The 12,003-nt window shown below is 43.6% G+C and overlaps 1 protein-coding gene across 7 annotated transcripts in view; it reads right to left on the bottom strand.

The window, feature by feature from the left end:
• LOC110508054 (neprilysin) overlaps positions 1-11,511 on the bottom strand; it is a 51,402-nt gene extending 39,891 nt beyond the window's left edge. For 3 of the 7 annotated variants that reach the window (XR_016492529.1, XM_090224006.1, XM_090224005.1), the window contains exons 1-2: positions 11,304-11,503; positions 6,911-7,090 (exon numbers count right to left, since the gene is read on the bottom strand). Coding sequence is in view for 6 of the 7 variants with exons in the window: in XM_090224006.1 (XP_090080132.1) it covers positions 6,911-7,090; positions 11,304-11,481 (358 nt within the window). In the remaining variant the exon portion in view is untranslated. Of the gene's footprint in view, positions 1-6,910; positions 7,091-10,829 lie in introns of all 7 variants that reach the window. The other 4 variants (XM_036964884.2, XM_036964883.2, XM_090224008.1 and 1 more) reach the window with 2 other exon arrangements.
• Positions 11,512-12,003: the final 492 nt, after the last annotated feature.

A 12,003-nucleotide genomic window follows, 5' to 3' on the forward strand; every position in this document is an offset into this window, starting at 1 on the left:
ACCTCAACCCAATTGAGATGGTTTGGGATGAGTTGGACTGCAGAGTGAAGGAAAAGCAGTCAAAAAGTGCTTAGTATATGTGGGAACTCCTTCAAGACGGTTGGAAAATAATTCCAGGTGAAGCTAGTTGAGAGAATTCCAAGAGTGTGCAAAGCTGTCAAGGCAAAAGGTGGCTACTTTGAAGAATCAAAAAATATATTTTGATTTGTTGAACACTTTCTTGGTTACTACATGATTCCATATGTGTTATTTCATAGTTTTGATGTCTTCACTGTTATTCTAAAATGTAGAAAATAAAATCCCTTGAATAAATAGGCGTCCAAACTTTTGATTGGTACTGTACTAATATAATATATATATATATATATAATATATATATATATATAATATATATATATATATATATATATATATATATATATATATATATATATATATATATATATAATATATATATATATATATATTATATATATATATATATATATATATATATATATATATATATATATATATATATATATATATATATATATATATATATATATATATATATATATATATATATATATATATATATATATATATATATATATATATATATATATATATATATATATATATATATATATATATATATATATATATATATATATATATATATATATATATATATATATATATATATATATATATATATATATATATAGACTTGTCTGTAAAAAACAGTAACCTGCACTACTATGTCGATGATACTCTTGCTATTGCCCCCACTATTGACTAGGCTCTATCTGAACTACAGTCTGCCTTCATTGTATTACAGAAAACCTGAAATTAGTATTGAATGCAGGTAAAACTAAGTATATGTTGTTCTCTAGAGCGCATAAAAATAACTTTGCTGATTTAAACATATGTACTTCGGGTGTTGATCGTGTCAGTGCTTACAAATATCTGGATAGATGGAGACGCTGTCTCTTTAAAAGCATATTGACCACGGTCCGGCACCTCTACGTTTTGGACTGCTTTGCTCCGGTGTTGTGCCGAAGATCTCCCCTCCCCCCCATTTCAGAACAACTACTTGATGAATTTTGGCAAAGAGATTTATTTAAGGACTTATACACTTCAAAACAAATAGCCAAACAGAAAACTGCAGCCGTTACTAGTGCCTCTCCCACGATCAAACCGCCATATAAAATGAAACTGCAGCCGTTACTAGTGCCTCTCCCACGATCAAACCGCCATATAAAATGAAACTGCAGCCGTTACTAGTGCCTCTCCCACGATCAAACCGCCATATAAAATGAAACTGCAGCCGTTACTAGTGCCTCTCCCACGATCAAACCGCCATAGAAAATGAAACTGCAGCCGTTACTAGTGCCTCTCCCACGATCAAACCGCCATATAAAATGAAACTGCAGCCGTTACTAGTGCCTCTTCCACGATCAAACCGCCATATAAAATGAAACTGCAGCCGTTACTAGTGCCTCTTCCACGATCAAACCGCCATATAAAATGAAACTGCAGCCGTTACTAGTGCCTCTCCCACGATCAAACCGCCATATAAAATGAAACTGCAGCCGTTACTAGTGCCTCTTCCACGATCAAACCGCCATATAAAATGAAACTGCAGCCGTTACTAGTGCCTCTCCCACGATCAAACCGCCATATAAAATGAAACTGCAGCCGTTACTAGTGCCTCTCCCACGATCAAACCGCCATATAAAATGAAACTGCAGCCGTTACTAGTGCCTCTCCCACGATCAAACTGCCATATAAAATGAAACTGCAGCCGTTACTAGTGCCTCTCCCACGATCAAACCGCCATATAAAATGAAACTGCAGCCGTTACTAGTGCCTCTCCCACGATCAAACCGCCATATAAAATGAAACTGCAGCCGTTACTAGTGCCTCTCCCACGATCAAACCGCCATATAAAATGAAACTGCAGCCGTTACTAGTGCCTCTCCCACGATCAAACCGCCATATAAAATGAAACTGCAGCCGTTACTAGTGCCTCTTCCACGATCAAACCGCCATATAAAATGAAACTGCAGCCGTTACTAGTGCCTCTCCCACGATCAAACCGCCATATAAAATGAAACTGCAGCCGTTACTAGTGCCTCTTCCACGATCAAACCACCATATAAAATGAAACTGCAGCCGTTACTAGTGCCTCTACCACGATCAAACCGCCATAGAAAATGAAACTGCAGCCGTTACTAGTGCCTCTCCCACGATCAAACCGCCATAGAAAATGAAACTGCAGCCGTTACTAGTGCCTCTCCCACGATCAAACCGCCATAGAAAATGAAACTGCAGCCGTTACTAGTGCCTCTCCCACGATCAAACCGCCATAGAAAATGAAACTGCAGCCGTTACTAGTGCCTCTCCCACGATCAAACCGCCATAGAAAATGAAACTGCAGCCGTTACTAGTGCCTCTCCCACGATCAAACCGCCATATAAAATGAAACTGCAGCCGTTACTAGTGCCTCTTCCACGATCAAACCGCCATATAAAATGAAACTGCAGCCTAACGTGATCATTGACAGCTGCCTTGAAGGACACAAATAAAACCTACTTTCTGCTACAAAGACCAGTGAAATGTGAACTGACAACAGAGTGAAGAGCAGAAGTCTCAACTAGCAAGCAAGTCACAGCAATGAAGAATTGAGTGCGTGCGCGTTCACGTGAGGGGAGGGGGATTCTGGCAGGGGGAAGATCTTCGGCACAACACCAGCACCTCCCGATTTACAAATTAACCACTAATATTGACGAGTTAGTAAAGAATCCGAATAAAAAAAAACCATGGGCTTATTCTATAGAAACAGGTCCTGCCTCTTGCTAAATAGTAGAACGCAGATTATTCAGTCGATGTTCCTATTGGTTCTTGATTCTGTCGGCATCATCTACGTGAACACAGCTGCCACTTCATTAAAGCCATTAGATGCCGTTTGTCATAGCGCACTGTGACTTATTACAGGCTACATTTTGAGTATTCATCCCTGCGTTCTCTACTAGAAAGCTGGTTGGCCCTCTTTGATGTCACGTAGGTTGATACAGTGCTATGTTTTCATTCATAAAGCCCTTTTACAAAAAGTCCCACTGTTCGTAATGTCTTTACTAAACTTGAGACATACGAGTCACCACCCATGGTCTCAGGGATGGTTACCTCTGGAAATTAGTTTTGGTGTCTACCGAGTTAGGCAAATCAGCTTTTAGGTTCTCTTGCACCTTGTTTGTGGAATAATCTTCAACATGTTCTTAAATGTGATGTTCTGGTGCCTCTAGGGTCAATTCAGACAGCTGACTGAGGACCTTACTACTGAGGAGTGTGATGTTCTGGTGCCTCTAGGGTCAATTCAGACAGCTGACTGAGGACCTTACTACTGAGGAGTGTGATGTTCTGGTGCCTCTAGGGTCAATTCAGACAGCTGACTGAGGACCTTACTACTGAGGAGTGTGATGTTCTGGTGCCTCTAGGGTCAATTCAGACAGCTGACTGAGGACCTTACTACTGAGGAGTGTGATGTTCTGGTGCCTCTAGGGTCAATTCAGACAGCTGACTGAGGACCTTACTACTGAGGAGTGTGATGTTCTGGTGCCTCTAGGGTCAATTCAGACAGCTGATGGAGGACCTTACTACTGATGAATGTGATGTTCTGGTGTCTCTAGGGTCAATTCAGACAGCTGACTGAGGACCTTACTACTGATGAGTGATGTTCTGGTGTCTCTAGGGTCAATTCAGACAGCTGATGGAGGACCTTACTACTGAGGAGTGTGATGTTCTGGTGTCTCTAGGTGAATTCAGACAGCTGACTGAGGACCTTATTACTGATGAGTGTGATGTTCTGGTGCCTCTAGGTGAATTCAGACAGCTGACTGAGGACCTTACTACTGAGGAGTGTGATGTTCTGGTGTCTCTAGGTGAATTCAGACAGCTGACTGAGGACCTTATTACTGAGGAGTGTGATGTTCTGGTGTCTCTAGGTGAATTCAGACAGCTGACTGAGGACCTTACTACTGATGAATGTGATGTTCTGGTGCCTCTAGGTGAATTCAGACAGCTGACTGAGGACCTTATTACTGAGGAGTGTGATGTTCTGGTGTCTCTAGGTGAATTCAGACAGCTGACTGAGGACCTTACTACTGATGAGTGTGATGTTCTGGTGTCTCTAGGGTCCTTCAGACAGCTGACTGAGGACCTTACTACTGATGAATGTGATGTTCTGGTGTCTCTAGGTGAATTCAGACAGCTGACTGAGGACCTTACTACTGATGAGTGTGATGTTCTGGTGTCTCTAGGGTCCTTCAGACAGCTGACTGAGGACCTTACTACTGAGGAGTGTGATGTTCTGGTGTCTCTAGGGTCAATTCAGACAGCTGACTGAGGACCTTACTACTGAGGAGTGTGATGTTCTGGTGTCTCTAGGGTCAATTCAGACAGCTGACTGAGGACCTTAATTACTGAGGAGTGATGTTCTGGTGTCTCTAGGGTCAATTCAGACAGCTGACTGAGGACCTTACTACTGAGGAGTGTGATGTTCTGGTGTCTCTAGGGTCAATTCAGACAGCTGACTGAGGACCTTAATTACTGAGGAGTGATGTTCTGGTGCCTCTAGGTGAATTCAGACAGCTGACTGAGGACCTTATTACTGATGAATGTGATGTTCTGGTGCCTCTAGGTGAATTCAGACAGCTGACTGAGGACCTTACTACTGAGGAGTGTGATGTTCTGGTGCCTCTAGGTGAATTCAGACAGCTGACTGAGGACCTTACTACTGAGGAGTGTGATGTTCTGGTGTCTCTAGGGTCAATTCAGACAGCTGACTGAGGACCTTACTACTGATGAGTGATGTTCTGGTGTCTCTAGGGTCAATTCAGACAGCTGACTGAGGACCTTACTACTGATGAGTGATGTTCTGGTGTCTCTAGGGTCAATTCAGACAGCTGACTGAGGACCTTATTACTGATAAATGTGGTAGTTTAGGACTGTGTTTTTCTTTCTGCTTGTATTTTTATTGATGTGTGTATTTTCTGTAATTTCTGTAATTCAGGGCTCATCTGCAAAATAGACCTTGGTCTCAGTACGATTCCCTGATAAAACAAAAGGCTAAATAAATAGTAGTTGAACTCTACTGAAGGAAACAGTACTGCTGGTCAGATAGTGTTCTACTTCTGACAACTACTATGACTGATGGGATATCTTAATCCCTCTATCTGCAAACAAGAAAGTGGTGCCTTTCAGAACCAATCAGTTATCTCTCACTATCAATCATTACTCACCTGTTGCACACGGTCACATTTGGAATAAGCTTATCGACAGTCACGTACTGCCCATGTTAAGTTATCCATTGTCATGGATTAGTAAACACGACATCTCCGTGTCTGTAACTAAACCAGTGTGAACATTGACTTAGTTCTATTTTATTCCCAAAGCCCCATTCATAGCTCCTATCACACAGTGTTAATTGGCCTGTAAAGGACTAGGAAGGCTCCATCTCCAATGGCCATTAGATCAACAAGCTTCACATTTATTTACATGTTATTTAACCTTTAACTAGGCAAGTCAGTTAAGATCAAATTCTTATTTACAATGACGGTCTACCCCGGCTAAACCCTAACGACGCTGGGCCAATTGGGCGCCGCCCTACGGGACTCCCAATCACGGTCGGTTGTGATACATCCTGGAATCTAACCAGCTTCTGTAGTGACGTCTCTAGCACAGATGCAGTGGGTTTCAGTATTCAGGCCACTACAGGCCATCCCTAGCAACCTGTTGAAAACCCTGCACCTTAATGGGTTTCAGTATTCAGGCCACTACAGGCCATCCCTAGCAACCTGTTGAAAACCCTGCACCTTAGTGGGTTTCAGTATTCAGGCCACTACAGGCCATCCCTAGCAACCTGTTGAAAAACCCTGCACCTTAGTGGGTTTCAGTATTCAGGCCACTACAGGCCATCCCTAGCAACCTGTTGAAAAACCCTGCACCTTAGTGGGTTTCAGTATCCAGGCCACTACAGGCTTTAACGCTCCCCTTAAGCTGACAAACTTTAAAGAGGGTAATCAGCAGTTTGAACAATAACAAAGCAGACTACCTGCTACAGTGTTTTGGTAAAAAGCTGTGGGATGGGGCTGGAGAAATGTAACCACTTTCAAATTCATTGACAGATCTATGGATGCAAGGTCTGACCATCCATGGTGTCAAAAGTATAGTTTTAACCATGTTTTAAGGGAAAGGCGGATACAACTAAATGTGTCTTCTGCTTTTAACCCAACCCCTCTGAATCAGAGAGGTGCCCCCGGGGGGCTGCCATAATCGTCATCCACGTCTTCATCGCCTGGGGAACAGTGGGTTAACTGCCTTGTTCAGAACAACAGATTTTTACCTTGTCAGCTCGGGGATTCGACCCAGCAACCTTTCGGTTACAGGGCCAACGCTCTAACCACTAGGCTACCAATGTTTGTTTACAACTTAAAATGTTTACAAACATAGAAAAAAATCTTAGATTTTGTGTTCTAAATGGGGTACAAGAGTTGACCTAGGCTAACAAAAGTTATATTCTTCAAGAATCAAAATGAGTAACGTTAGATATCATTAATATAAAAGTTAAAATTGCAACGCATATTGCCCCTCCGAAGTCTAAAAGCCACATATTAAAATGTGCCATGACATTTGACATAACAGTATGTTTTAGGGTCGTCGCTGACAGAAAGTATGTTATACAAGCGCACAAGATTGCAACCATATGAATAGTAAACAGATTGTTTTTTTCAATAGCACATCTGTTGAGATGGCTAAATGCTCTTTATATAACGCTTTAACTACATCTGATTTGACTGTCTAACTGATTAATAGATTAATTGATTGATTGATAGACAGTGATTGTTCTATGAGTTTCTCCACTCACCACTGTCAGTCCTCTGTGTGGCGAAGAGGACGATGAGAGCCAATATGACGATGAAGAGGAGGGACACGATGGTGAGCAGGCCGATCTCCAGAGAGGTCCAGCGGGGCTTCTTAGCCGATTTAGGGGGGACGGTCTCCACCATGCTCAACACTCCTTCAGCTGCTGGCTGTAACGACTCACCTGAGGGGAGACAAGGAAGGTTTTAACTCTGAAATAAATCTCCTTGAAGAATATAAACCAAGTAAACATGATATCTCATAGAAAGATGTGGCAACAACTCAGCTGTAAAAATAAAAGGTCACACACCCCCCCCCCCCAACACCACGATAAAGGTCACCCCCCAACACCACGATAAAGGTCACCCCCCCCCAACACCACGATAAAGGTCACCCCCCCAACACCTCGATAAAGGTCAACAGCCCCCAACACCACGATAAAGGTCACCCCCCCCCCCCCAACACCACGATAAAGGTCAACAGCCCCCAACACCACGATAAAGGTCAACGCCCCCCCCCCCCCCAAGATGAAGATCAACCGTCCCGCCCCGTCCCCACCCCAACACCATGATTTTTATTTTAACTGGGCAAGTCACTTTAGAACAAATTCTTATTTACAATGACGGCCTACCAAAAGGCCTCCTGAGGGGACGGGGCCTGGGTTTAAAAATAAAAATATAGGACAAAACACACATCACAACAAGACACAAGACACTACATAAAGAAAGAATAATGGACAACCCTCCCCAACACCACGATAAAGAGAGAGAAGTGGAAGGGAAAAGATGAAGAGAAAGAGAGATGAATAGAGAGAGAACGAGAGAGAAAAAAAGAGAGATAAGTAGCTAAATTCTAAGAGAAAGACGGTAAGAGAGAGGCGGGGGGGGGGGGGGGGGGTCACACAGTAAGGTACAAACCTTACAAAAGCCCACAAAATGGTCCAGATGAATATACTGTATATACTACACTACCTTTTAATGTGCAGCAGAAAGAATACAAGACTCCAGAACCAGCAAAGATCAGCTCTGCCTCTCACCAGGTTATAGTTCAACTCCTCAGCAAAGACCAGCTCTGCCTCTCACCAAGTTATAGTTCAACTCCTCAGCAAAGACCAGCTCTGCCTCTCACCAAGTTATAGTTCAACTCCTCAGCAAAGACCAGCTCTGCCTCTCACCAAGTTATAGTTCAACTCCTCAGTAAAGACCAGCTCTGCCTCTCACCAGGTTATAGTTCAACTCCTCAGCAAAGACCAGCTCTGCCTCTCACCAGGTTATAGTTCAACTCCTCAGTAAAGACCAGCTCTGCCTCTCACCAGGTTATAGTTCAACTCCTCAGCAAAGACCAGCTCTGCCTCTCACCAAGTTATAGTTCAACTCCTCAGCAAAGACCAGCTCTGCCTCTCACCAGGTTATAGTTCAACTCCTCAGCAAAGACCAGCTCTGCCTCTCACCAAGTTATAGTTCAACTCCTCAGCAAAGACCAGCTCTGCCTCTCACCAAGTTATAGTTCAACTCCTCAGCAAAGACCAGCTCTGCCTCTCACCAAGTTATAGTTCAACTCCTCAGCAAAGATCAGCTCTGCCTCTCACCAAGTTATAGTTCAACTCCTCAGCAAAGACCAGCTCTGCCTCTCACCAGGTTATAGTTCAACTCCTCAGTAAAGACCAGCTCTGCCTCTCACCAGGTTATAGTTCAACTCCTCAGCAAAGACCAGCTCTGCCTCTCACCAAGTTATAGTTCAACTCCTCAGCAAAGACCAGCTCTGCCTCTCACCAGGTTATAGTTCAACTCCTCAGCAAAGACCAGCTCTGCCTCTCACCAAGTTATAGTTCAACTCCTCAGCAAAGACCAGCTCTGCCTCTCACCAGGTTATAGTTCAACTCCTCAGCAAAGACCAGCTCTGCCTCTCACCAAGTTATAGTTCAACTCCTCAGCAAAGTGCATGTAGCAAGTAGTAACCTCTTCCTTAACAGGCAATTAATCATTGATCCCCGCTTGTCACACACACACACGCACACACACACACACACACACACACACGAGCTGGTTCAGTGACCTGAGTCTGCAGAAGGGAGGCTCCTGCTGTTAGCTGGCTGAGATGAGAGAACCCATCCAGGGGACAAAGTCTCTCTGCCTCCCTTTCAACCACATCAACACCACACACAGGCCTGATGTCTACTTGGAGTACGGCTTTAGAATGGCTGAATGCGAAGACAGAACAACACCCTCCATTACTGTTCTACACCTGTAACCTGGGTCTATTAGACACCGAATGTCAGGCGCATTAGGAGGACAGATAACTGGCCCTTTACAACAAGGGAGCCGAGAAGCCCAGACACTCTGCTTTAGCTGGAACTAATTCAGATGCTAACTGTGCCATCTCCTCAGGCGTCATGTGAACACGTATGCATTCATTCCTATTCCATCCTCCCAGTTGGCTCCAGTTCAAAGATTGACTGCCAGGAGTGGCATGTCAATGCAGTTATATATTACCTGGAAGAAATGCATTACATAGGCTGAGAATACACAGACCAGACAGAGAAATATGGAGGGATGAGGATCACTGGGTATTCTGAAAAGAGAAGTGGTAGAGCGAGAGAGAGAGGCAGAGAAAGAGGCAGAGAACGCAAGGAAGATCAGCGTTATGTTTGACCTACTAATCAGAGCTTACTGTTACTCTAGCCTGCATACTGCACAGCACATAAAACTGTTTCCACACACACACACACACACACACACACAGGGATTACATTTGGTGACGACAGCAGCCATGTGTGCTTTCACAATGTCACACCACGAGGTGTATGTTGAGGGGGGGGTTCGGGGTCTCGATATGGGGGGTGCTCCATGAGTGTGTGTGTGTGTGTGTGTGTGAGAGAGAGCCATAATCCTGCCAGGCACGTCAAGTCTAAGCACTAGGATAGAATGACTTCTGACATATGCAAGCGAGGTGGGGGGAAAGAGGGAGAGATGTTAGAAGAGAGATGGCATTTAGCATGTAGGAGTGAGACAGTGGGGCCTCCTACTGTAGGAGTGAGACAGTGGGGCCTCCTACTGTAGGAGTGAGACAGTGGGGCCTCCTACTGTAGGAGTGACTTGTAGGCAGTACTTTTAGTAGGACTATGTCTTACACACAGAAGCACGCACCACACACACTGTTTGTGTGTGACCCGTGGGGGCTCACAGGCTGTATTTATGGTTGTTGTCTGTTACTCTGATGAATTTGAAACATTGCAATGAGACCTCACAAACCCCTTCAAAATGAAAGTCATGTTTCACTGTAACCACAAAACACACAGTAGATTAAGCATATTCCCTGAAGTTAAGGCTCCAGGAAGACATTATTTACCATCAAAATGTCCAGGGGATGAAACGTTTAAATTACTAAAATGAATCCTTTGAATAATGGCTAAACACTATAAAAACCCATGTAGTCTGAACCCAACCCCTACAGGGAATCATTTCAATGGAGACGAACACATATGTCCATGACTGTCCCCAACACAACAATTCAAACGGTATTTTATATATAGAAATGACAGAGCTGGAATGAAAATATGTTCGTTCACATGTTATTTTTAAAGATCCATCACAAACACATTCTAGTCTGTGCGAAGCATGTCCGAGGGGGAAACTAGTCATATTAAAACATCTATTTGGTGAGCAAAAATAATCTGTCTACAATTATGACATCAATAAACACATGATCGTATCTGGCGAGAGACACTGAATGACCAAGAAGGGAAAGAAGCCGAATGCGCTTAGGCGACCGAGTTCATTTCCTAACTGTTGCACATCAAACAAGAGCAAAGAAAACTCAGTGGGAATACATGATCAACCGATGAACGTCACTTGTCCCACACACAAAACAAGCATCAAAAAAGCAATAGTTAGAATAGATTTGGCACGTGTAACCCAACTTACCAGGTATCTCTGAAAATTTTCGATCGATGATGTATATGGGCATTACATCAACCAATCAAACGTCAATCAAAGTCAATCAGATGCGCGGAGGGAATACGACCTGGAAATTGAAGTTGGTGAGAATGTAGGCTACCTGTTTAGATTAGTTTATTAGGATCCCCATTAGCTACTGCACGTGCCGCATCTCCTCTTCCTTTCTCGCTGCCTGTCTGTAGATTTCCGCCTCGCTCTTCCCTTGCAGGCAAAGAACGTGAACACAAGCTTATCTCGTCTACCTGTTAACTCCACGAGCCTACAACACCCCCAAGCCAGAGTCCAATACGGTTGTATTTCTATTCTAGATCTATTGAACGGACGCTTCCGCGAGAAATGTAGGATAAATCAACGGAAAGTCAAATGACCCGCGAGTAAACGTGTGACCTGTCAGTGAAGTATCCCAGTGAAGTTCCCACTTAGCGGTTACCGATACGTTACCTCTCTTTAAGGCAGCGTTTAGAAGTGAGCCTGTCAACGAAGCGAGCTGCGAGTAGATGAGGAGCGCGCCACAAGTCGCTCCTAAATAGCTGGGGCGAGCGGATTGCGCCATGAGCGAATAGGCTGCCTGTAACGCAGGTCGGTCAGTCACTGATATCATGATGGTTACTCCTTCCATTATTCGTTGATCAAACTCCCCTTTCTCAATAACTTGCAAGTTGCAACGAACCTTGGTTCGGGGGTGGGAAGGCGGGCTAAAAGTGTGTAATGCAATGACCTTCATTGACTCGAACTTAGTCTATATCTACAACCATGTTTCCTATCCAGAGTTTTTATGTGAATAAAGTCATAAGGTATACAAATTACAGCTGTGATGGAAACATGTAGTTTCGGTACAATTTCATAAATGGCAACAAATAATTTGTTCGTTCGACATGGTGGGATCTTTTTGGTTTGGTCAAATTAATTGTGCGAGAAATGGTGGTGGAAACGCCTTTAGGTGCAATTATTGATATAATAACCATCAGATTGCGTAGGGCCCCGCAAATTACGCAATGGGCCCGCATCCCCCTCGTGTTAAAGCGGGTGTCAATGTGTACAACTTCGTTGAGAGGACTAAGCAGAAATATGCTTCTGGTCAAAAAAGGAGAAAAAAACACCATGAGAGTGAAGAGTGAATTGCGGGAACAGCAATCAAGTA

Source organism: Oncorhynchus mykiss, chromosome 27 (genome assembly GCF_057628025.1).
Source record: "Oncorhynchus mykiss isolate SJ-2025 chromosome 27, ASM5762802v1, whole genome shotgun sequence".
In the NCBI taxonomy this organism is placed as follows: domain Eukaryota; kingdom Metazoa; phylum Chordata; class Actinopteri; order Salmoniformes; family Salmonidae; genus Oncorhynchus; species Oncorhynchus mykiss.